This window comes from Idiotropiscis lumnitzeri, chromosome 8, assembly GCF_059441095.1.
Source record: "Idiotropiscis lumnitzeri isolate Australia: NSW breed Sydney's pygmy pipehorse chromosome 8, RoL_Ilum_1.0, whole genome shotgun sequence".
In the NCBI taxonomy this organism is placed as follows: domain Eukaryota; kingdom Metazoa; phylum Chordata; class Actinopteri; order Syngnathiformes; family Syngnathidae; genus Idiotropiscis; species Idiotropiscis lumnitzeri.
Window position 1 is genome coordinate 5,674,100 of NC_142398.1, and position 25,523 is coordinate 5,699,622.

General features: G+C 44.5%; 2 protein-coding genes across 5 annotated transcripts in view; both read left to right on the top strand.

Annotated features, from left to right (window-relative positions):
* The window catches only part of LOC148331834 (axin-1-like), an 18,932-nt gene extending 9,157 nt beyond the window's left edge, over positions 1-9,775 (top strand). For 3 of the 4 annotated variants that reach the window (XM_088302721.1, XM_088302720.1, XM_088302722.1), the window contains exons 7-13: positions 2,112-2,249; positions 2,328-2,718; positions 4,635-4,812; positions 4,895-5,068; positions 5,896-6,207; positions 6,292-6,441; positions 7,589-9,775. In XM_088302721.1, the coding sequence (XP_088158847.1) occupies positions 2,112-2,249; positions 2,328-2,718; positions 4,635-4,812; positions 4,895-5,068; positions 5,896-6,207; positions 6,292-6,441; positions 7,589-7,715 (1,470 nt within the window). In that variant the 3' untranslated portion in view covers positions 7,716-9,775. The remainder of the gene's footprint in view (positions 1-2,111; positions 2,250-2,327; positions 2,719-4,634; positions 4,813-4,894; positions 5,069-5,895; positions 6,208-6,291; positions 6,442-7,588) is intronic. The other variant, XM_088302723.1, reaches the window with a different exon arrangement.
* Positions 9,776-18,111: 8,336 nt separating this feature from the next.
* The window catches only part of gtf3c1 (general transcription factor IIIC subunit 1), a 28,869-nt gene continuing 21,457 nt past the window's right edge, over positions 18,112-25,523 (top strand). The window contains exons 1-9 of the mRNA XM_088303585.1: positions 18,112-18,575; positions 20,097-20,276; positions 20,342-20,518; positions 20,661-20,807; positions 21,711-21,807; positions 21,898-22,021; positions 23,396-23,590; positions 23,663-23,778; positions 25,414-25,466. Coding sequence (XP_088159711.1) covers positions 18,355-18,575; positions 20,097-20,276; positions 20,342-20,518; positions 20,661-20,807; positions 21,711-21,807; positions 21,898-22,021; positions 23,396-23,590; positions 23,663-23,778; positions 25,414-25,466 — 1,310 coding nt within the window. The 5' untranslated portion in view covers positions 18,112-18,354. The remainder of the gene's footprint in view (positions 18,576-20,096; positions 20,277-20,341; positions 20,519-20,660; positions 20,808-21,710; positions 21,808-21,897; positions 22,022-23,395; positions 23,591-23,662; positions 23,779-25,413; positions 25,467-25,523) is intronic.

The following is a 25,523-nucleotide window of genomic DNA, read 5'->3' on the forward strand; positions in this document are numbered from 1 at the left end:
TTGCAAATCAATAAAAATGTGTGGGAATCATCTTTTTTATTGGTTGTTAAGCTAGTGGACGTCTTCATGTCATTTTTGTGACCAAAATAATCACTGTTGTTATCACTGTATAGTGAAAAGAAAAATGCTTGTTAAAGCCCTAACTGTTACGTACGCCGGCCTTACTCCTCCTGAGCTGTCGTGTGATGAAGCTTCGGGCGTTTCGTCCTGTGCGTGTCCGGGGAGGGTGCTTGTTATCAGCTTAACTATTAAGAAAGCCGGCCTCTCTCCTCCGGAGCTGTCGTGTGATGAAGCTACGGGCCGTTTCGTCAAGTCGGCCGGAAAGTCGACCCTTCGCCCCCCGGTTTTTTTTTTTTTAGTTTTTTTTTCGTTTGTTTTGAGTCAAGTTAGTTCAGCGGCGCATGCGTGAGCCTTTCCTAAATGGGAGGAAGTTTGTGACGAGTTGAGCCATGATGGGTTGAATCTCACTCCATTTTTTTTTTTTGTTTTTGTTTTTTGGGATCGATAATGTATTGATGCCATTTTCTATTGTTATCAATCACCTAACTATCGCGACACATGTCGATATTGATTTATCGTCACAGCCTTGGACAGATTACATGTACAATAGGAAGGGATGTCATACATTTTGAAGGTCTGACCTAGGGCTGGGCGATAACCCGAAAATTTACCGTTACCGAAATTTATTACAATGACCGAAATCATTTTGCCCATGTCGGTAAATTCGGTGTTTAAAAAAAAAAAGAAAAGCCTTTTCTGTCTGCGGCAATGTTCATGCCCCTTTAAGACCGCTACAGCGCCTCTAGTCACGTGACTCCACCCGTCTAATCGAGAAAGAAAACAGACGTCGCTGTCGTAGCCGGCGATTCAAATCCAGAAGCTTTTTCACCACCCACAACACAACCATGCTGTGCTGAAAGTTCAAAGTGAGAAGCAAGGTTCGACAAGTGACAACAGCCCATTAACGGAGGCGACACCATACGAGAGAACGTCTCAGAGGTGGACGCGATAGCCTAGCACATAGCTAAAGATATAGCTCCTCTAGTTACAGTGGAGCGCACAGGATTTAAACGCTTCATGAAAGCCGTATTTCCCGATATGGACTACATCGGGCCGGGAGCTTAGACATGTCAAGCATTTTGCATCTACATCCGACTTGTGGTCGGGTCGCAACATGGATCCCTGATTGAGCCTGACTGTGCATTACATAGACGACAAGTGGCGACTGCGCACCAGAGTACTCGAGACGGCACATTTTCCCCGATAATGCCCACTTGTTTATTTGGCTTGCATTGACATTTTCTTTCATTTTATTTCGCATTTTTTTATTTGCCATTATTTACACCATGAGAGCATCTTGGCGCAATCTATTTGCAGAAAAATAATTTGCAAGAGTTACCCTTTTTCTTTGTGACATTGTTCAAGTCATGCAAAGCAAGCTATTTGGAATGTTTATACAAATGATTTTTGTACTTTTATTTTTCATTGAAAGTAATGTGTACCAGTTGGTCAATAATAAAAACAGTCAATATGCATTTCCTGCATTTATTTTGATTTTAGTCCACGGGGGGAATTTATCGTGCATTTATCGTTATCGAGGTAAAATATCTCAATTTCTCGCGATATTTATTTGAGGTCATATCGCCCAGCCCTAGTCTGACGGACCATACGCTAACAAATTCGTCCTGTCTCGTCTTGTCACCGAAAATTTTCATCAAGACCCTCGCTTAGCTTGTCAGCGTCTCGTTTTTGTCATGAAAACAAGGGGCGTTCACAAAATATTTTCGTCATTGTTGCCGAAAGGAACACTGGTTGAAAAGTGGTTACCAAAGTCATTGTTAACCTACTATTACTAAATGGTGAAAAAATATCCAATGTGTTTGCTAAAAAAAAATATTCTTGTGTTCTGAAAAGCTTAAATAAAATGTTTAACCATTAACAAATGACTTAAGCGACAGTGCTACTAAGCTGAGGAAATATTTAAAATGAATACAAAAGTATTGGACTTTACAAGCACTAGATGAAAATGTACAAAAATGAGGGGAAAATGCACAAATATTTGGAAAAACAATACAAAGTCTATCAATTTATAAATGTGTTGCCCCATGCAGCGCACGTATCGCATGCCAAAGGACATCCACGTAGAGCCCGAAAGGTTTGCTGCCGAGCTCATCCGGAGGCTGGAGATGGTTCTACGGGAGCGTGAGGCTGAGGAGCGACTGGAAGAGAGGCTGAAGCGAGTTCGACTGGTGAGCTTCAATTCAGATAACTCATCTCTAATTGGAATAAACCTCAATACGCTTGGCATGGTCGTGTGACTCAAACAGGAAGAAGAGGGCGACGACGCCGACATCTCCGTCACCACATCAATGTCGTCGCACAGCATATCGCTCCCGCTCCCCTCATCCTTCCCGCCCCTCTACGGCGCCCATTACTCGGAGACCACTGCCAACACGGTGACGGTCGCCACGTACGGTGGTCTGGTGGCCATGGGGGACTCGCATGACGACGACCCCGAGTCCATCTTGGACGACCATGTGCAGCGGGTGATGAAGACACCGGGCTGTCAGTCACCGGGCGCCACCAACGTGGCCTTGGGAGGCGGCGGCCGACAGACGCCGCCCAAATCGTCGCGTTCGCCTGACGGAGGCACTGGGCCGCCTCATTACCCGTCGCACAGAGCGGGAGGGCACAGTCTGCCCGCTGCTGGGGTCAAAGGTGAGCGGCTGCAGCCTAAAACACAAGCATCTATCCCATGGAGATGTTTTCGGATGAATAATATTGCTTTTAACAAACGCGGAGTTCCCTCTCCATAAATTTGGTTCTCGTTTGTAATACCATAGATGTTTCGAAAAGAAATTTGACACCCAAAGGAGTGGCGCAAGTCAAAACACTCTTCCTCTCTTTTGCACAGTGGTGAGTGGTCAAGGCCTTGAAGGCCTTCTCTGCTGGCCTAACATAATCAAGAAGAAATGATCATATTCTTCACATTGATACACATCACATATTATCCTAGTAGGGATGTAACGATTCACTCAAGCCCGATTTGGTTTTCAGTGCCGGATTTCGATTCGATATTGTATTTTATTTATGTAGCTTAATTGCTGTCACGCTTGTCTCTTTGTGCTCTTGTGATGCTGCAACGATCCACAAACGAAATATGCATTGTTTACCGCAACTTCGTAAATGTTTATTGCATTTTGAATGGAACCAAAATCTATACACTATGTTGAGTTTCACTATTATGAAACTACTTATAAATACTAAAAGAAATACTTGTAAACATATTTCACTTTTCTTGAGCACCAGTCCATTTTAATGTAGAAGTGACCAAACTCGTGAATAAAATTGGCAAAATGTGTCTAAAAAATACGAGAGAGACAAAGAGGGAGAGCGAGAAATTTCAAGCGTGATGTATATCATAAAACTCGGAAATATCATTGCTCAGCCAAACACAACTGTACCAAATCAACATTTTCATTTTTTTTCAATATTTTTTAACACTTTAAATTTGTATATTTTAACGACATAGGTATGTTATGTTTTATTGTTGAGTGTTGCTGTTAATGGCTTGTGGCAAATGCGCCATGTTGTACTTTGGGTGGTGAAATTTCCCACTTCCCAAACGCAACACGCAGTGCGTGGTCGCAAGTTAGCACTTGTGCTCTTGCTGTTTCAATGTCAATCACGCGTATATAAAAACTATGTTTTGATTTTATTGGACGCAAGTTCGCTGACTAATGGCGTCACAATCCCACAATAGACGCTACATTATGTTAGCGTACCACAACAAGACATCGCGTGTGACGTTCCATCAGGCGCTCATGGTAGCCTGTGCGTGCTAATTACAGTTAGCCTTCAGACACGACAGTCCTTCTCATAAATTAAATCGGGCATCCAAAGATTATCCCCCCCAAATTATTTTTGAAAAGTATTTAAAAATGCACCCATAATGAAAAATTCTAAATAAAAGCATGAGATGCCAAATGCGCAATATTTAAAAACATTTTGAGATGGAACTATTGCCTTGTTTTAAAATATGAAATGAAAAATACACATTACATTTCTTTTCTCTAAGTACTCCCTTTTTTACGTAGTCTGTAGCACTTTGATTGCCGAAATATAAAGTGCAATCAATTAAAATAAAATTCCTTATTAAATGTTAGGAACATATGTGAAAGATGAACAATACACAAATATTTGAAAACGTACAATTTTTCATTTTAGTTTTTAGAACGAATGAGGATATTTTTAAAACTTAGATTAAGTTCACAAATATTTTTAAAGAGCATTAATATTGGCTGAAAAATAGAGAAAAAGAAACCTTTTGGGGAATGTTGCATGAAAAGTAGTTGATAATACACAAACAAATATGACAAAAATGAAATACTAATAACTTTTTCTAATTCTTAATATATCCCTTACCATTTGCTAATAATTCTTAATAGTTGTTTTAGGTTGTCACATAATGCACTAAAACTGGCAACCAGTTCAGGGTGTACCTCGCCTACTGCATGATGACGGCTGGGATAGCCTCCTGCACGCCCGCGACGCTTTTGAGGAGAAGCGTCTTAGAAAATGGATGGCACTAAAAAGAGTGTCCTAACACGCTACCACGACTCTCTTTCTGTCAGGTGTGCATCACCACAAGCAACTGTACCACCACCGAGGACGAGAAGGCCAGGAAGAGGCGGTCTCAAGGTCGCAGCCCAATTTCCTGTGGAACAGCGAGCCGACCGGCCAGTACACCGCAAGGAGTCGCAACTACGCCGATGGCGCCGGGGCCAGCACCCTGGACGGAATGGGCTACAAGTGAGGCCCCGCAGCGTGCTGAAGTCAACCCTCACCTGATGTGTTTCCAAGTTATTTCAACTGGTTTGTGTTTGTTTTGCAGTAGTAAAGGAAGCACATTGTCGAGGCGAGGCAAAAAGCCGTTGGAACCGTCGGGCAAAGCCGATGACGGCAGTCGCGGGATGGATGTGCAAGTGCCGCTTGAGGATCTGGAGAGGAACCAGAAGATCTTCCAGTGGATGATGGAAGGAGACAGGCAGAGGAAAAGTTCCCATGGGTGAGCCCTGTAGACATTATATCTGCGATTTGACAGTGAATTTGCGAAACATATGGACTCTAATGCAAAAACACCACGTACTGAGGATCCAAATAATACCATCGTTTTGTTCACAAAAAGCTGCTCCAGCCATGAGTCCTTTTTGAAGAACAGGAAACGTGAAGTAGAAATTCTTCAAAATAAATGTGACAAAACTCCTAGACTCAACTGCACCGCACCACTTGAACAAAATCTGATTTAGTCCTTTTGGCCAGAAAAAAATGATGGATATCGACCTTGCCTATCAAGAATAGGACACAAGAAGTAGAAGCCTTTCAATATAATAGTACAAAAAGCATGGATTCAGTCATAGCAGGTAAGAATAACTGGAGGACTAAAGAGCCACACCTGTCATCAAAAATCCAAATAGCAATTTTGTTTGCAAAAAGTTGCTCTTTACTGATGATGTCTATCAACAACGAGACGGGAAGTAGAAACGTAAAATAGTAGCATCAAATGGATGGACTCAAATTTGCCACAATAGTTGCCAAAGGGCTGAATGGTCATTTTGTTCACAAATAGCTACTCCAGACAATGCCCATCAAGAATAGGAAAGAGCAACCAGGAAGTAGAATCCTTGCCAAATAATAATAAATGCGTGGACTTGCATGCTCCACAGCTGGGGGGATAGATCCAAACAACTCATTTTCTTCCAAAAAAAAGTTTCAAAAAACGTTTCCTTGTAACGACTCCGGCTGAGAGTACGTCAAGAATTGGATGGGTCCACTGTGTGTGCATATGCGTTATTGTATATCATGCAAAGATTGTCGTCTTGTATTTCTTTATAGCGGCAGCACCAGCAGCTCTCGGCGGACGGGGGGCAGCAGCGAGTCCCCGAGGCCCACCTCGGTGGAGCGCCCCGGGGCCGTCCACCCGTGGGTGTCGGCCCAGCTGCGTAACAACCCCTCCTCACCGTCTGCCGCACTGGCGGCGCACCCCTCCTCGGCGTCCACGGCGCAGGTGCAGCCCTCGCACCCTTTCATCCAGGACCCCGCCATGCCGCCCAACCCGGCCCCCAACCCGCTCACGCAGCTGGAGGAGGCGCGGCGGCGACTGGAGGAGGAGAAGCGGAGGGCAGCTCTGCAGCAGGCCAAGCAGAGGTGGGCCTCTAGGTGGCACGCTCAAGTCTTTGTGTGCAGGCTCTGTGATGTCCTGTGGTTAACGTGGGTTGTGTTCATCTGCAGGCACAAGTCTGGAAAGCGACAAGTGTGCGAGAACATGACGGTGGCCTACTACTTCTGTGGGGAACCTATCCCGTACCGGACCTCCGTCAAGGGCCGGGTGGTGACTTTAGGCCAGTTCAAGGAGCTGCTCACCAAAAAGGGCCACTACAGGTGAGGTGGAAGATAGAATCGCCGTTTGAGGAGCGCTCCAAGCTAGTCAGCTGTGGGCTAATAAAAAAGGACAGAGTCAAGTCTTGCGTGTTTTGGCAGGAAGTCTCGCATGGCGTCATGTGTAACAATGATCAGAGCTCCATGAGATTCACACACTTGTAAAACATTTGGTCCCATATAAAAGGCATAATGAAATTTCTTTTTTTTTTTGCCCCAAAAATGCTGTTGTGGAGGGAGTTTTTTTTTTTTTTTTTAATTCTCTCCTCTGGAAAAAAAAACATTTTTTTTAACTTAACCTTAAAGTGGGGAAACATTTCTCTTTCTTTAAATTAATGACATAATTTCTCGTAACATTGAGAAAAAACCACCAAAATGTATTTTTTTTCTCAAGAAAGCACACATTTAAACATAAAAGATAAAACAACAAATTGAACTTGCTTCTTCTAAAAATTCATATATTTTTTTTCTTTTCCTTGAAAAAAATGCTTTTTCCCCCAAAAACTTAAAATGGATATAAAAAAAAAAAACAAATTACAGAAATTCCTTGTAATCCACTTCAAACATGAAGTTTAAAGTGGACATTTATGTTGATGGTAATATTTCAGCCGCTATTTTTTCAGGCACCACATTGACATGACGTCATCTTTAGGGGCGGCTCCTTAAAATGAGATCAAAAAGCGTTGCCTCATCTTGACCGTCTTTCTACCTCCTATGTTAGGAGTCCTATCAAATGGCTCTGCTTTCGAAATGCCCCAACACGCCAGAACACATTTACTTCTGAAACTGACAAAAGTCTCTGGGGACTCACTGGGGACGTATATGCTAAATCACATTTGTAATGTGATGTGAACACTTAGACAAAAACCTTTTTCACTTGAGAGTGCCGCTTCACTTCTCAGCAGTGTTAAGTGAAGTATCCGTTTTTATTTTTTATTATAATGATGAATGGGCACCACCAATATAAACAGTGTCAAACTACAACTGTCATCAGACTGAGACAGTGGACAAGAATGCTTAACTTCGACACCGCCAGTGTCATTCCGCTTTTAGTGGCAAGTTACCCTCCTCAAGCGTCTTTGATGCTGGTTTACAGTCAAGTAACTAGATGCGCTTACCTTACTAACATGTCTGTCTCTCTTTCTGGCAGGTTTTACTTCAAGAAGGTGAGCGACGAGTTCGATTGCGGCGTGGTGTTTGAGGAGGTGCGCGACGACGACGCCATCCTGCCCATCTTCGAGGAGAAGATCATCGGCAAGGTGGAGAAGGTGGACTGAAAGAAAGTCGGGGCAAAACGGAAGGTGAAGCAGCATGTGGAGCTTGATGGGATCTCTAGGTCCGAGTGAGGATTCATCACCTTGCCACAAATGGCCGCTGCCGTGGACAAAATGTCGGGGGGGGATGACGTCTTCCACTTGTTCTCCAGACGATAATTAATGATGCTGCTACATGACCACGGCAACCCTGGAAAACCCTTCAAACCTTAAACCTACTTTTGGGTGCTCGACGGGGGGACGGCTGGACAAAGGGAAGTAAGTGATCAACTCCTCCGCTCCATTTGCGGGATGCCACGTTGGCGACCAGTCATAGACGACAGCAAGTTCTCCGCACAACGAGTTTACCAACCAAAGCTATGTTATGTTTTGTTGTGTTCAAATTGTTATTTCAATTATGTATGTACAAGATATGGTACTGTTAATGCAGCCTAGTTTGGACATATCACCCCGCATAACTGTAATGTCATGTACATTTTTTTCCCCCTGTATCCAGCTAATTCCGTTTCTAGCTAATTCCGTTTCTAGCTAATTCCGTTCTTTCATGCCACCTCAGTACTTTACCCAATTTTTTATATCACTTTTCGTTGTTTTTTTTTTAATGCCCTCTTGTACCATGAAAACTATGTATTTACATACTTTGTCCAGACTAGCGAAAGAACGCAAAGCAGCATCCCGTTAATTGCTAGGAGTTGGTAAAATAGACGTCGCAGATTATTGTTCAAATCCCGAAAACAGTGTTAATTTCATGAATCACATTTTGTGACTCACTGCCACCAATGCAGATAGTTGCCAGTTGATTAAAAAAATCGTACCTCACATTTTTGTCCTTTCGATTAAACGTATCGTATTTTTCGGACCAAATGTGGCTTCCGAGTATAAATCGCATTATGAAGAAGAAAAAAATCCTGTGAATAACACTTGGTTTGTGTTTTTGTTTTTCAAAAAAAGAAAAAAAAATCCCAAATCAAGGTGAAGGAATTGTACGGGCGCTTTAATAAGAAAATAAATTGTTTCACATTGTTTCAAGAATCTCACAGCAGAGTAAAGGCCTAAAACATGTTGCAGACTAAAAGAGCATACAGTGCCAGAACAATAATTTCAAAAACATGACTTTGAAAGACCTTAATCATAGGTTTGGGAAAAGTGCATGAAAACGATGCGCTTGCATTTACACTTTATTAGTGTTTTGAATCTTAATTCATTCATATTCACTCGCACGATAAAGTATGCAACAAATGGGGGGAGCGTATTATGCACAAGTGTAGAGGGGGAAAAAGGCTTTTTAAGGGTGATTTTGGGAAGGTGTATTGGATACGTTAGTGTGTGTTGTTCACAGGATTTTATGGTAAATCACTCCAGAGTAGATGACCCAAAATCTCCCTTTTCTAATTGTGTTGGTGGCTGCAAACTGGTTTTGGTTCGGCTCAAAACTTCAGCATAGAAAACAACAATTTGGCCGTATGTCAAACAACTGAATTTCGGATGTTGAATGTATTTTATTTTATTTTTTTTTAACGTCAAATGTATGCAAGTGTGCGTCGCTGTGTGTCAAGGTTTAACATTTTTAAAAAAACAACTTACATTTGATTGTGTGGACCTCTGAACAAAAGTCGGCTAGGGAAAACGTTGGGATCCCGACTTAAATGTTATGCCTTTATGAATTTTTCAAATGATTTGTTTATATAAAAAAATAATAATAATAATTTTAATAATCACCAAGCATGTTCTGTACTTTGTAACGGCCTTGCCGGTGGATATATATATTTTTTTAATACTAGAAAACATCTCGTTTCTGTTTGTGAAAAACACAGTGCCTTTTTATCGTATCTTTGTTTTTGTTTATAGGCGAAAAAAAAAAAATCATGATTTTTCTTTTCCATTTATCCCCCCACCGCTTCAGATGTGCTCATTTCTCTTGATGCTGTCATAGCCGGTTTGCTGTAAATATGTACATTATCATTTCATACATGCGCCACCACAAGATGTCACTGTGCCGGTTCCACTTGTACATTTATTTTCAAAAAAGGTACTTCATAAATAAAGATGTTGGATAAATAGCAGTTGGCAGTTTTTACTCCTTTTTTTCTTTTTTTTTTTTTTAATTTTACAATTTATGACATTATGAAACTTTAATTATCCCCAACATAAAGCCAGATAATTTAATTTTAACACCTGTAACTAAGGCTATCCTATGCCAACCGCCTGGAGAGGCTTGTGAAAGCTCAAGTGAGGGAGTGGCTTGGAGAGCAGCATAGGCCTGTATGGCAACGGATCCCTCTCCCTACCAATTTCAAGCCTGGTGGAGGAGTACAAATGTGCCAAAGCAAGGCTGGAAATGACTCTCACTGAATCCCGGGATGAGGTGCTACTCCAACTCTAGCAACAGGGAGGAAATGGAAGCCATCAACAGCAGTCAAGGTGGCAAAGATGGCCATCAGGCACAGAGACATAGTGGGGCATGTCCAACTGGGCGGAGGTGGCCTTGGCTTGGAACCAGCCACGCCTACATGGCAAAAGGCAACTCCAACCAAACGGCAGCACATGGTGGTGGAAGAGGTGCCACACCAGGAAGAAGCAACCAGCTGTGCCAAAGCAGACTCCAAAACGCAGCTAGGCTGCTGGAGAAGGTGGGAGGGCGTGTGAAGGAGGAAGATCACGTGGAACGAGATGTGGAGCATGGCGGCTAATAGGCTAAGCTTCATCATAGGGCCACGTATGATGTCCTGCTCACGCCAACCAACTTGGTATGGAGAAGAACCAGTCTGTCCCCCGTGTGCAGTCCCAGCAAGCCTCAAACGCATCTTGGTGGGGTGCAAGACCAGTCTGACACAAGGAAGATACACCTGGTGCCACAACCAGGTGCTGTTGTTTGGCTGCCAAAATTGACAACAAGAGGGTAATGCCATGTCTTTAAATCCCCTTCCCACAGAAAATACCCTTCATTCGGGTAGGGGAGAAACCGCGGACCAAGACAGCTCCTCCGGAGTCAGGGTCCACTGACCCGTAGCCCAGGATTGCAAATTGCGGGTGGACCCAGCCAGAGGCTCACTTTTTTTTTTTACCTGAAATTGCGGTGACAAACCTGTTCCCAGACCTGGTCCTATGATGTGAATCCTGCCCGCAGGTCCAAATAATTGGAGGATGCGATCGATGAGGCATACGAACGGAAGAGACTGCGGTATGCCAATCTAGCAGCCGAAACAGAAGGGCGGGGCTGGTGCATGAAGGCGTGGCAAGCGGTGGTGGGCTGCAGAGGCTTTGTAGCCAGGTCCACCACAAAGCTTCTTAAATAGGTGGGCATCAGAGGGGAGGACCAACGGAGGGCCAGAAAAGAACTTGCCACAGTAGCAGAGTAGCCAGAGTCACTGGCTGTGGCTGAAACGCAGAGACGCAACATGGGCAGCCAACTGACCACGTGATGCCAACGTGCGACACACGCCCAGCTCTGATCAGCTTGCGGTGGGCCAACCTCGGCAGAGGGTGTTGTTGTGTCGGAATTACTCTCAGACTACGACGTGATGATCGACTCGTTTTATTTCCATCACGGACCACAACAACGCCACGTCACCACAAAAACACACCCACTTCCGGGGTCCACTGTACCCAACCCTCTTCACGGGCTGTCCCCGCATATGCCCGTACATAACATTTACCCCCCCTTTTGAAAAACCCTTGAGGAGCGTATGTATCAAAAGAATCAAACCCAAACGAACCGGATGAAGTCAATGCTGGCTCCCATCACAACGCATGCAAAATACTGTCACCAACCGGCGATAATCGAAACGGACATTACTCCAAAACATAGTCTCTCAAATGCCTCGGCTTCATCCGCACACGAGTTGGGCGGGCCTCTGGGCCAGGGCAAGCCTCCAGCTGTTCAGGTGGGTGGCCGGCTGCATCCTGCCGCTGTTCATCAGGGAAGGTGCAGTCCTCAAACATGGATGCTGTGTCCTCCAAACCTGCGTCGGCGCTCGAGGGCGGTGCCACCTTCCGAAGGCGACTGGCATGCCACCGTGACCCGTCAGTGAGCTTGAAAGTGGCCGGCCCGAGTTGGATGGCGATCTGCATTGGTGCGGACCAGAATGTGAGTAGTTTGTGGTCTCGGTTAGGCCGGCGAATCCGGACCCAGTCCCCCGTTGTGAGTGCAGGTGTCCTCACCCTCCGTCTCCTGTCGAACCGCTGTTTCATCTGACGCTGCATCTCCGTGACTCTGGCGCTGCAGCCGGGCGTCGCCCCTGGTGTGGTGACCGTTGGGGCCCGCAGCCGGTTCAGAGGGAGCTGAAGTTCCCGGCCTATCATCAGGAGCGCTGGGGAACTGCCGGTAGTCGAGTGTGGCGTTGCTCGGTAGTGGAGGAGGGTGCGGAGCAGCGCAGCTGAAAACTGTAGTCCATCTGCTAGGTGAGCCCTGATCCCGTTCTTTAAGGACTGGTTCAGACGCTCGACCCCTCCGTTTGCTTCCGGATGGTAAAAAGATGTGCGGATGTGTCTGATCCCTTTCTCCTCCAGGAAGGCGGCAAACTCCGCCGAAGCGAACTGTGGGCCGTTATCCGTGGTGATAGCGTTCGGATGGCCCCACCGAGAAAACACAGATGAGAGAAAGTCTATGACCACCCGAGTTGTGACAGACCCTGTGGCAACCACCTCCGGCCACTTCGAATGGAGGTCATATGCCACTAGGAGGAATCGTTGATGGTGCGGGACACCGTGAAGCTCGCCGCAGATGTCAAGCTGAATGTGTTCCCATGGTGCGGCAGGCCACTGCAAGGGCTGCAGGGGTGGCGTGGGCGGTGGTCCCGTCTTCCCACTAACCAGGCAGGCTGTGCAGTCCTTTACCATTGTTTCTATATCACGATCTATGCCAGGCCACCACACCAGGTCCCTGCAGCGGCACTTCACCTTGACAATCCCCAGATGGCCCTCGTGTGCCATGGCCAGGACACGTAGCCTGAGGTCACTGGGAATGACTGTGCGCAACCCCCGAGCCACGCAGACGCCGTTCCAACAGGTCAACTCATCCCGGACCCTGTGAAAGGGTGCCAACTGCTGGCAGGCCACCCTTCCCGGATGTAAGTACGGAGCTGGCAAAGTGCAGGGTCCTTCTCTGACGCCATCTGTAGCTCCTCCAAGGAGACAGAGGCCTGGAGTGGGCCGTGGAGCATGAGGATGAATTCGGACTCCATCGCGTCCCGGCTTGAGTCGGACTTTGGGTCAGGGTTTGGGGAATCGAGTGCTGGGACAGGGTTGGCGCGAGAGAGCAGGTCTGCCACGACGTTTTCCTTGCCAGGAGTGAACAGAGTGGTGAAGTCGTATGGCTGGAGCCTCTCCGACCAGCGGTAGATCCTCAGCGGCTTGCGACCAGATCCCGATGTGGCGAGCAGGGCAGTGAGAGCCTGGTGGTCGGTTCTCAGAGTGAAATGGCGTCCGTATAAATATATATGCCATCGCTCACACGCCCAGACGCAGGCCAGCGCTTCGCGCTCGCCCACTGAGTACTTCTGTTCGGCCGTGTTGAGTGACCTAGAAGCGAACGCCACCGGGCGCTCCGTGCCTCCTTGGATCTGGGAGAGCACCGCCCCGACTGCTGTGTTAGACGCATCGCATGTGACGAATGTCGGACTCTCCAGGTCGAAGAATGCCAGCACCGGTGGTGAGGTGAGCTGGGTCTTGAGTTGGCGGACGGCTGCGGAGCAGGCCGGAGTCCACTGCCAGACCGCGTCCTGTTTCAGGAGCTCGCGCAGCGGCGATGTAGTCTCAGAGTACCGGGGAAGGAAACGCAAGTAGTACGCCGTCATCCCCAGAAAAGACGACAGTTGGGCTGGACACGACGGCTCTGCCAGGCGCAGGACGGCCTCCACATTGGACTGTAGCGGGCTGAGGCCCGCGGCGGACAACCGGAACCCAACAAACTCGATGACAGGGGCTGCAAACGTGCACTTATCTTCGTTCAGAGTGAGGCCGTGGCTGCTGAGGACCTCCAAAACCCTCGCCAGTCGCCCGTCATGGATGGCTGGTGTCGCCCCATGGACCACAATGTCATCCAAGAAGACCACCACGCCCGGGATGCCAGCGAAAATCGTTGACATAATTTTTTGAAAACAGCTCGGGGCTGAGCTGAGGCCGAAGGGCATCCTGGTGTAGCGGAACACCCCATCGTGTGTCACGAAAGCTGTCAGGTTGCGGCTGTCTGGGTGTAAAGGGACCTGCAGGTAGCCTTGGCGGAGATCCAGCTTCGTGAAGACGGACGAGTTGTAGAACTGTGCTGCTAATTCCTCCACCGTGGGTAGCGGGTAGCGGTCCGGGACTACTGCCTTATTCACCGCTCTGAGGTCAACACACGGACGCAGGCCCCCAGACTTCCTCTTCGCCACCACCAGGTTTGAGATCCAGGGAGAGGCATCAATGCGCTCGATGATGCCCGCATCGGAGAGTTTCTGCAGCTCGGCAGTTACTTGGTCGCGCAGGGCGAGGGGCAGTCGGCGCAGGGGCTGAATCACCGGGCGCACCCCCGGTCGGAGGAGAGGCTGATGGTTGAAGGCGGTGAGGCAGCCCACACCGCTGAACAGATCTGGCCTGTTCTGGCGCCACGGTGAGATGACAGAAAGGATGGTGCCTCCCACATTGTCCAAGATGGCGAAACCCAGCTCGCTAAACAAATCCCAACCCATGAGATTGGCCCCCTGTCGAGACACTTGAAAGGTGAATGCGGGAAGAGTCGTCGTCCCGTAACGAACAGCCACCGTGATCGTGCCAGCCATCTTAATCTTTGAGTGTCCATAGCCATACAGATCCTCGGCGCTACCAGTGCGCGTCCAGTGTGGGAAGAGACGACGGACTGTTGTAGCGTTCAACAGTGACCTGGAAGCCCCCGTATCCACCAGCAGTGGGAGGCAGGCCCCATCCAGCTCCACTGTACACCATTTAGCTGATCGGGTTTCGGTGGCTACTGTATGGATGATCGTTGGCGCTGGCCTCCCCGGCACACGTTGTGTAGCTTGGCTGCCTGACGCAGAGGAAGAGCGACAGACGCGGGCGAAATGATTCTGCTTCCCACAGCGTTGACACTTCTGTCCCTTAGCGGGGCAGTTCGGGGCCCCCCTCTGATGTGATGGTGAGCCACAGTTACTACAGGCTTTGCGTGCTGTAGCACCGTGGCGTGCTGTAAAGTTCACTTCCAGGTTGTCATCAGCATAGTCAGAGTCTGGAGCGTCCGTATGTGGTGCCACTGTTTGAGCTAATTGCATTGGTCTGGGGAAAAGGGAATTAGAGGCGGGCGTCAGCTGAGCTGTCAGCGCTGCTGCTGACTCCAGGTGAAACGCTAAATCCACTGCTTTGGACAGAGTAAGGTCATCCGGCATCGTCAGCAGCTTCTCCCTGAGCTTCGGGTTATTAGTGTGTTCCGCTAGCTGATCGCGTATCAGCTCGTCCTCCAGCACACCAAATTTACACAGGCTGGCTAGCCCTTTTAGATCAGCCACGTAGTGATGAACGGATTCGCCCGCCTGCTGCTTCCGTTGGCGGAAAACAATTCGCCGTAGCATGACATTCTGAGGGGCCGAAAAATGGTCCTTTAGCAGCCTGACACAGTTGTCGTATGTCGGCGCGGCACCGAGAGTCCGAAAAATCCGCTGCCCTTCGCTACCGAGCGAGTGAATCAGAAGGGCTTTCCTCCGAGCGTCGCTAGCGTCTGCCAGCCCGGCGGCCGTTATGAACGTTTCAAAAGACTCCAGCCAACGTACCCATGGAATTGGCGGGTCTCCCGGGAGGGCGAGGAACGGGGAAAGAGGTGCTAGAAGGGAATCCATTATCCTCGTCGCCAATGTTGTGTCGGAATTACTCTCAGACTACGACGTGATGATCGACTCGTTTTATTTCCATCACGGACCACAACAACGCCACGTCACCACAAAAACACACCCACTTCCGGGGTCCACTGTACCCAACCCTCTTCACGGGCTGTCCCCGCATATGCCCGTACATAACAGGTGTCTCGTGGAAATGGCCGAAACATTCAATGACGTCGAAGCACACAACTGATAATGTGTCAGGCGGTGTGGACCACATGATTATTGGTGCCAAGTCCCACTCCACTCAAGAGGACAGTTCCAATCTTTATCGGTTGTGCTGAACATTAGGGATTTTTAACAGCTAGTCCTATAAAGAAATCTAATAAAGAAAATAGGCAAAGGCTAATACTCAGTCATGTTCCCGTTCAGCCCAGCAAGCCATCATGTTTGGTATGATTATTGCTAAGCGGGTCATTTTGAGAGAATGGAAGTCTACTACACCGCCTTGGTTTTATAAATGGCTGAATGATATGATGTCTTGCCTATATCTTGAAGAAATTCGGTATGGCCTGTCGAACACTCATGATCTATTTGGAGACATCTGGGGACCTTTTATTGATTATATCAAGCTGAAGCAGACTCAACCTGTAACATCTGGAGACTGATTTGTGAACTTTGCTTATTTCTTTCTGGATAATGGACTCTTCCCGTTTTTTCTACTTTGTGGACTGAATATATTATGTTTATGTGAATACGTTTGTGTACTGGCAGTGTATTTTTTTTCTTTTTTGTTGTTGTTTGTTTTGTTTTTGTTGTTGTTTTTCTGTTTGTGTAATGTTTATATAACATCTGAATAAAAAAATTAACAGAAAATAGGCAAAGGGCTTTTCTGTCTATAATCCAGTTCAAAGATTTACAAAACAGTAAAAAAAATCCATTTTACAGTGGCGTAGATATGATTTTGTTTTGAAATATCTGCACTTGTGAATGAAATAATTCCCCGAAAACAATAAAACACCCAAAGCAAATTTTAATTTCCCATCTTCCTGAAACACACCAAACAAAAGTCTCTTTTGTCAAGGAGAAATCCATTTTTTTCGATTGTAACCAACTCCATAAATGACTCCAGAAGGAATATACCGCATTGTAATGAAAGAAAATATATTTCAGGTTTTCAACATCCTCATCAAGAACACAGTTATTAACATCAAAACCAAACCTCAGTCTTAAAAACTCCTTTGTCAGGTAAATTCCGTTCAATAATTTAAAATCAAAATCTGTGGTGCTTATATATCTTCTTCTTCAAACCCTCCAAAACATGTCATTTTTTTCTTATATACTGACATCTGTTTCTCCATATAAATGTAAGATTTATAGTGTTGTTGTTCTTAGATTACTCTTGAGGCTTTTTTTGTAAACTAAAATTTTCCAAAAATCTTTGTAGCCAGCTGTCTAAAATAGATTACATTTATCCTCAGTTTCACAAATATTCAGTTCTCCCATCAACTTCAATTTTGTCCATATAAATAATAATTCCCATGCATTTGACTTTCTTTTATACCTTTATAATACACACCGATTGGAATTGGCAATTATGTAATGTCTAAATCTCTTTGTTTTTCAAGTTGAGTTGTAAAACTGAAGCATTTGAGAAAAAAAAAATCAACGTAGAACTTGATCCACATTCTCCAGAAATATTGTAGTATAATCCACAATTTTCTCCCCTATTAGCGTCAGCCCCCTAACCCTATTTTTTTTTTAAATGAAAATAGATGACATTTCAACTCAGCAACCGTTATAAACAATAACACTGAGCTCCCACAACCCAGTTGGATTCCACTCTTAATGTCAAACTTTGGTGAAGTGCCATGACCAAAGATAACTGAAGTATTAATTCCTTCATAAAGCATTCCAATTATTTCTATAAACGTCTCCCCAAAATAAAAAGACCTAACGTTTTTAAAATAAAGGTATGTTCAAATGAATCTAAAGCTTTTTAAAACTCTAAAAACGAAATAAATCCACCTTATGATCTTTTCTTGATTAATTCAGTTTCACGTTCAGTTATTACATTTTTAGCTGCTTTTAGAATAGTCCCGGTAATTTATGCAATGAACCCGGCTGTACGCTAGTTTGGGTTTCTACTGAGATTCCGAAGGACACTGTCTTTATAAAGATGCTGGAGAACAGCATTTTTTTCTTCATGTAAACATTAAATTATTATACAATGAAAAAATATTTATTCCTAATATGACAAATCGTGGCGTGGAATTCGTAATCAACCAATGATGTTGATGAACTAACTAGCCATTTATTGGACATATTTTCTGGGTATTTGGTGCAGAACTATTTATTTTACTGTATTAAATTCTTTTTTAAATTAAATTCTTACTGTATTAAAAAAACGTTTGACCAAAAGTAATTAAAAACTTTTTTAATGTTACATATGCAAGGAATCATTTAACGATCTCGAAAGAAAATGTGTCCTAAAGGGATTTTGTTAAAGTAGTCAATCGACTCCGCCAATAGATGGCGGTGATGTCCTTAGCGTCGGTCAAAAGGACATCAGAAGAACTACCCACTACAGAGTGGGACTCGGACGCCGTCTTGTGGCGGTATTGTACCATGCGTTGTTGTTGTGGCTTCAAAGTTGATACACACGGACGCTCCATTTGGAATATAAACTCTATATTAGAGAGTTAGCTTCGCCCTAAACCGAGTGGTAAACGTCTGTTTTTATTTCAAAGTCAATTAAAGTGAACGAACACAGGCTCGTTTTTTTCATTTATTTAAATTTTATTTTTACCGCGTATGACATGCTAGTTAGCTGACACGACGAGTTGTTGTAGTTAGCAATGGATCCGCTGAGCATGGTGGAGGATGAAGTGGCTTTGGAGGGACTGGACGGAATCACGATCCCCACTCTATGGATACGACTGGGGGATAGAAAGCCCATGTTCCCACTCAAGCTGGACGACAGCACCAAGGAGTTCGTCTGGAGGTCGCTGGTGGCCAACAGCGACTTGACGTTCTACCTGCTGCCCGCTGGAAGAGATGATGTGGTGCTGTTCGACAGGTGGGCTCACTGATCTATGCTAACATTGTCTTTTTAGTGCTCATACGTGGTCTGTGAGAAAAATTCCATAAATGACGTCACAAAAGATATATTTAAAATCCAAACTCGCTTCTAAAGTAACCCGCCCCCCGCGGGGTCGAACTCAATTTAACAGCCTTCTGTCCATAACTTAATGCACTCGTGAAAGGATTCTTGTGGGATCCACCGCGGCTCCGTTCAACTTGTCATACACGTCTTCAAAACGTGATTACCCCTTTGAGATTAAAGAAGAGGGAGTAGCAAATACGGTGGCCTGACTGGTTAGCACGATGGCCTCACAATGTGGAGATTGCGAGTTCGATTCCCGCTCCCGCCTTCCTGTGTGGCGTTCTCCTTGGGCCTCCTCTGTTCATTCCGGTTTCCTTCCAGATTCCCAAAAACATGCATGGCAGGTGGATTGAACACTCTGAATTGCCCCTAGGTATGATTGTGAGCGCTGATGGTTGTTCGTCTCTGTGTGCCCTGCAATTGGCTGGCAACCGGTTCAGGGTGTACCCCACCTTCTGCCCAATGAAAGCTGGGATAGGCTCCAGCACCCCGTGCAACCCTAGTGAGGAGAATCGGTACAGATAATGAATGGATGGATGGATGGAATAGCAAATAGGTATGTAATTGTTGCCAGGAACCGCCAAATGCTTCATTGTGAACTCATGTGCTGTCATGATGAATTCGTCACGTGTTGTCCTACCACAACTCTCGCCTCTTCTCAAAGCAAACAAAGCAAATCAACAATCTCTTTTTGAACATATCGATTGATTGAATACCTCCGTGGCAAGACCTCTCAAAGAATATTAAAATGTTTTGCCTTTCGACTTTGGCTGTCTTGCTTTCTTCCAAAACAACTACAGCGTACACTGCAAAACGCCATTGACATGATAATGGTTTGCATTTGATTCCTGTGGTTTTTGCAGCAGATATTTGAACACAATTTGTACACGTTTATTCATATAGTGCATTTCGTAACAGCTAGAGCTGTAACAAAGCGCTTTCCATGTGGCGTACAAGAGCCTTGGGATTTATTTTAAATGTATTTATTTCAATATTACTGTTCGTCTGTTCAGAACAAAGAAGGTTCAACAGTCGGAATTGTAGTTTACTTTAATACACAATACTTAGTGACCTTGTTTTTCTTTCTCTCGTCAAATACTCTAGATGTAAACAAATAAATAAATAAATCTAAGAAAAACTGAACCAACTCATTTTCAAAAATGAATAACTCACGAAGCACCTCTTCAAAACTAATTAAACTAACTGTACAGAAACTATCGCTTTGTTGGCCCGACATTTAGCTGCTCCACGAAGCATTTTAGCGATAAGCAACTAGTCGACTTCAAATTCAAAATTGAAAAGCTTATGCGGCGTAGTGAAGTTGACTGGTCGACAAAGTGGTTCAACCTTCTATCTAATTTTCTATAATGAATAAGAAAAAAACAAACAAACTTGTTGATGTTGTTGAAATTTGTAATGAGATGCATGTGTCAGGTTTAACCTGTCTGAAGAAGAGAACGAGGTTGAAGAGCAGAAGGATGTATACCCGGTGCATATCGTCTCAGACGACAAGGACGGCTTACAGGGCTCGTGCGCCACTTTACGGCAAAGGACTGACATCACGGCGCGCCTCCGCTCCCCCTCACCCGTCAGCCTGGACGAGGTTTTAAAAAGGTGCCACCTCACCATACTGTCAGCTTGTCATCCAAAGGGTCAACCTATGGTCTTCCACGCTGCAGGTACGGCAGGAAGCTGGTGGCAGTGGCGTCACAAGCGTGCCGTTTACGCGCTCTCTTCGGCAGCGAGAGTGACCCTGACACCAAACTGGCGGACGATACCTACTGCATGCTGGAGCGGGTGGGACGGGCACGTTGGCAGGGGGAGCTGCAGAGTGACCTGCACAAGTCCTCTTTCAAGTACACATGCATGCGCACCCACACGCGTGCGCAAGTCGACTCACACATTCACGAACAGACAAACAGCTACACATGTACATTCAAATTCACTGTCAGGCACACCATCTGATGTGTGTCTTTCTGTGCGTGTCCCTGTGGTCAGGGTGGACTCGCGGAAGTTGCACTACATCAGGAAGCCTTTGCTCCGCCATCGGCTGGTGTGCCCCCAGGCCTGCTGCTCCAAACGCTCCAGTTCAGGACAGGGGCAAAGCTCCATCCTCCTCTTGCTCAAACGCTTCCACGTCATCAGGTTTGTTTACATCATGTCTACTCAAATTACGTAAAATGAAAAAAAAAAAAGTAAATCATGCCTTCATTCTTGTTAATGAACACGTTTCGCCTTGTACAATTGCAATATGTTTCTTGTAGAGTAACGCGTCCTTGTGAAATTATGATTTGTCTTCTTGTCAAAACTTTAACTAATATTGTTGAGTCACAGCTCCCCCAAATTAAAACTTCATTGAAAAATCAAACTTTTTTCTTTTTGAGTTAAGACTTAAAATTTAAAATTAGAACTTTTTTCCACTTTGAATTTGTACATGTAAAATTACTTTAATTCATCCTCATAAATCCATAATCCATAAATGCATCCCTTTTTCTCAAAAATATATTTTTTCATCAAATTGTGACTTATTTGTGTTAAATGTCATTTTTCTCTCGTAAAATTACAACTATTTTTTCCTCCCTTTTCCAAGTATAATTAACTTTTCCTCGTACAATAAGTAAATTTTTTGTTCAACTTTTTTTTGTAACAATTCTGACCAATTTCTTGTAAAATGCAACTTGCAACTCTTAACTTTTTTGCGCTAAAATATTATTTCCTTCTAAAGTTATGAATTTTTTAAAATGGAGAACTAGATTACGTAGGTTCAGTGCCAGTCACTGTCAATTCCGTTTCCTTATAGAAAAGAAACAAACTAGACCAAAAAAATGTGGTTCAATTTTGCTCTACGTCCAATCATTCGTCACCTCTATCAATCTTTAATGAAAGATGATCAACAATTGTCACTCAAAAATTGAGTTAGCCCACGTAAGTTCTCATTGGCTCATTTGAAGTCACTTTTACATGAAACTAAAAGACAAAACAATGTCTACTGTAATTTTACGACGTAAATGTAATTGATAAAAAAACGGTTCTGTTGCATCCTTGCAGGAGGTCCAAGTACGATATACTGATGGAGTTTGTGTCCAAGATCCTTCAGAAGTTGCCACGCCAGTTGGCTGCAATGGTCACCATCCGAGAGCACCTGGTTGGCATATTTGATTTGTTTATTTTTTTTCTCTTTTGGTTCTATTTCCTGGTTGTTCCCTTGCTTCTAATGAATATTGTTGTTCTGTAGAATTTGCCGGAGGCAATGTGCAAGCGTGTGTTTCGGTGCATGCGAGACAACAATTTGGTGGAATACTGCAGCGTGCCTCTGGAAGACTTGGATGAGGAGGGAAAACCTGTGCGTACCAGAAAAGGTAGTCAAGTCAAGTGAATTTTATTTGTATAGCCCTTAATCAGTGTCAAAGAAACACGTTATTATTAGGATTAATCCAACCCCGTTTTAACGGCGTAAATTTTTTTAACGAGCGATTAAGACTCATCTTGGCCTAATAAACAATGTAGTCCTATGTCGAAGCGCTGACGCTTGCGAGACCGGAAAAAAACATCAAGCACGCAAAATTTAGAACGCGCCTGCATGGGCTTGCTCTGCGGAGTTTTTGCCGGTTTGTAGAACCAAAAGCATCATGGCAAGTGGTAAAAATGACGCAAATTCAATTCTGAACAGCAAGTTTTTTTTTTCCAAAGTTACCTAATGGTGTCATTGATAAGAGCAAAGTCATTTGTGTGTATTGCGCATATCGTGCACTGAACTACCATCGCGGCACGTCCAGTTTAAAACATCATTTGATGGCCAAGCACACCGCTGATGCCAATTCTCCAGCCCCCTTGTCAAACCCAGGCATCCATGGATAATTTACGACAGAAACCGATGGATGGATCAACTAAAAAGAGACTCGCCGAAGCCATAGCTAAGTGGGTGGGCTCTGCGTGTTAGCATCGTGGAGGACGAAGGTCTGGTTAAAATACTTCGCTTTGCGTCCAACGACTGCACTTACGAATTGTCCTCGAGATACACCATTGCAACCCGCATTTAAACTTGCCGGCAGCGGAGAAGGCGGAAGCAGTCGCGCTCACCGGTGATTACTGGACTTCTCTCAGTAACCACAACTACCTCGGTGGGACAGCCCATTATTTTGACCCATTTCTTTTGTACTTTGTTGGCATTTTATATTTCTTATATGACTCCAATTTGATCCCTTCGAAAGGCTGTTGAGGTGCTGTTTTGTGTGACTTTGTTTGTGTGAGTCAAATCCAATGCTTTTTTTTTTCAATTAAAAAAAAATTATTTGCAAAAAACATAAAAATCAATTCTCATATATGAAAGGTATTGTAATTCAATAAAATATTGAATTATATACATAATATACAAAAAATGGGAGGGATTTCTTTTACAATGTATAAAAGGACTTTTTTTTTTTTACAATTCATATAATGTGCGATTAACTACGAGTTAACTTTGAAAAAATGTGATTAATTATGATTATATATATATATTAGTGCTGTTAGGCGATTAAAATAATCATAATTAATCGCATTTTTTCAAAGTTAACTCGTAGTTAATCGCACATTATATGAATATATATATATATATATATATATAAATGAATGAATGAATATATATAAATGAAGGGGAGTGAGAGAGCGATAGCGATCGAGAGAGAGTGATAGAGAGAGAGAGGGAGAGCAAGATTTTCTTTAGCACTGTAACCTTTTTTCAACCACTGCAGGTAACAAAGTGCATGTCCGCTGCTTGAAGCTTGTCAAGCCATACGCAGGCAAGGTCGATACCGCGGCGGACGAATGGAAGGAGGATGAAGACAATGAGGACGATGATGATGACGACGAGGGCGACAAGAGTACAGCTCTGCCCCCTGTGGGCAGGATCATGGAGAAGGACCTTTTGTCACAGGCGTACCAGCTGGGTACATTTCATCGATATACTGGTCTGGCTTTGTTGTTACTGTTGTTGTTTGATTTAGCTTTTGTTGATGCAGTTGTATCGTGTGGCACCAAGGGAATCCCTCAATCGGGCATTGCGTCCGGGATGAACGTCGGCAAGCTGGAGGCTCGCATGCTCTGGAGGAAGATGGAGAGGGACGGCATTATCAAGGTAAGACATTTTTACTAGGGCTATTCATTTACCCTGGTCAAAAGGGTTTGAGGGGTCTCCAATCCCAAAAGAGTTTTTAGGATCTGAAACAACAAAAGTTGGTCTTTACGTTAATAACGATTATTTTTCACAACGATAACGAGACGATGACCAGCTAAACGTTGCTCTTTGATGACGAAAACATGACGTGACGCACATAAGTTTTTGTTGACCAGACGAGACAGGAGGGAATTGTTAGCGTGTGGTCCTTCAGACGGTCAAATTTTAATGACACCCCTTCGTATAGTACAGCCGTCTTTCAAAGAATTGCAGTGCGAGTGCAACCTATCTTTCTTTGGGCACGCCCACCACCCGGACAGCACGCAGACTACACGCGTCTCACACACCCGCACAACAAAACACAAACACGTCTGCGGTCATTTGTCTGGGCTCACACTCACACTGACACGCTTTGCTTTGCCGCACCATCGGGACAGGGACACTCGGTAGGCTTCTTTGTTCAGATAACAGCAAGCTGTTACAAGTAAAGAAGACATATGTTTAATAGATTTTGTGCTTGGGCTACTGTACTAGAACAAGTCGACTACAAGTCTATATTGTTAAAACGTTTTTTCTTTCATGTTGCTTTAAATGAAATAAAGCCACAACAGTTGTCAAATAAAATGTTTTGGTTCTCGGCTTATTTTGGAGCTATGAGCATTGATTCCACTGTTACCACTTTATCTGTTTGTTATACATAATCCATAGCAGTCTTTGCTATTGGGTGGAAACCTTGTATGCCCATTTTTAACTGAAATGGACTAAAATCTTTTTGAGTTTTCGTCGGATAAATTTACGAAAACTAGACTAAAACCTTTTTTGGAGTTTCCGTCAACTAAAACTAACCTAAAACCTTTTTGAGTTTTCGTCGACTAAAACTAGACTAATAGGAATGACTAAATCAAACGAAAACTAATAACCATTTTTGTCCAAAAGACTAAGACGGAATCTAAAATGCCTACCAAAAACAACTCTGCAAGACAGGACAAAATTGTAAGCATGTCCGTAAGACGTTCACAATTTATGACATCCCTTCCTATCGTACACGTAATCCGTCTTTCAAAAAATTGCTATACTGGTGCAACTCCGTGGTGAGCCGTCAAGGCCTTCTCTGCTGGCCTAACAAAATGAAGAAATCATGATCATATTCTTCACATTGATGTCATATTATATCCGAGTGTTGAATTTTTAGGTTAGAGTTTTTAGCCAATCAGAATTCAGCTAGCTCGTGTTGCCAGGCAGATTTCACAATACCAGTAGCACGCACTACTCTTTCTGAGGCCTTCAGATACAATTGTGCGGGCATCTCTTTTGTCAAAGTCAATGAGTTTAGGAGTTGATAGACAGTTGCAATAGCCAATCAGATTACAAGTTGGTTATAGTGAGCCTTCTTGCTGGCCTTACGCTGAAGCTGATGAACATGTTTTGTGATTGGATACTCACTGCTTATTGAGGAATTTGGATCATCAATAGTTGCTTTTATTTTTAAAGAAATGACGCTTCAGGTGGTTCTTCTTTTTAGGAAAGTATATCAATCGCTTGTCTAAGTGCAACATTAATCAAGTGTCCAAATGTGACATCTCTTCCGCCTTGCAGGGCTTCATGGTGGACAAAGGCCGGCAGAGGGTCACAAAGTTCATCAGCCACAGGTACGCTTGGCGTTTTGATTGTCCGCGTGAAATGGGGAAACGCTTTCTGTGACGCTT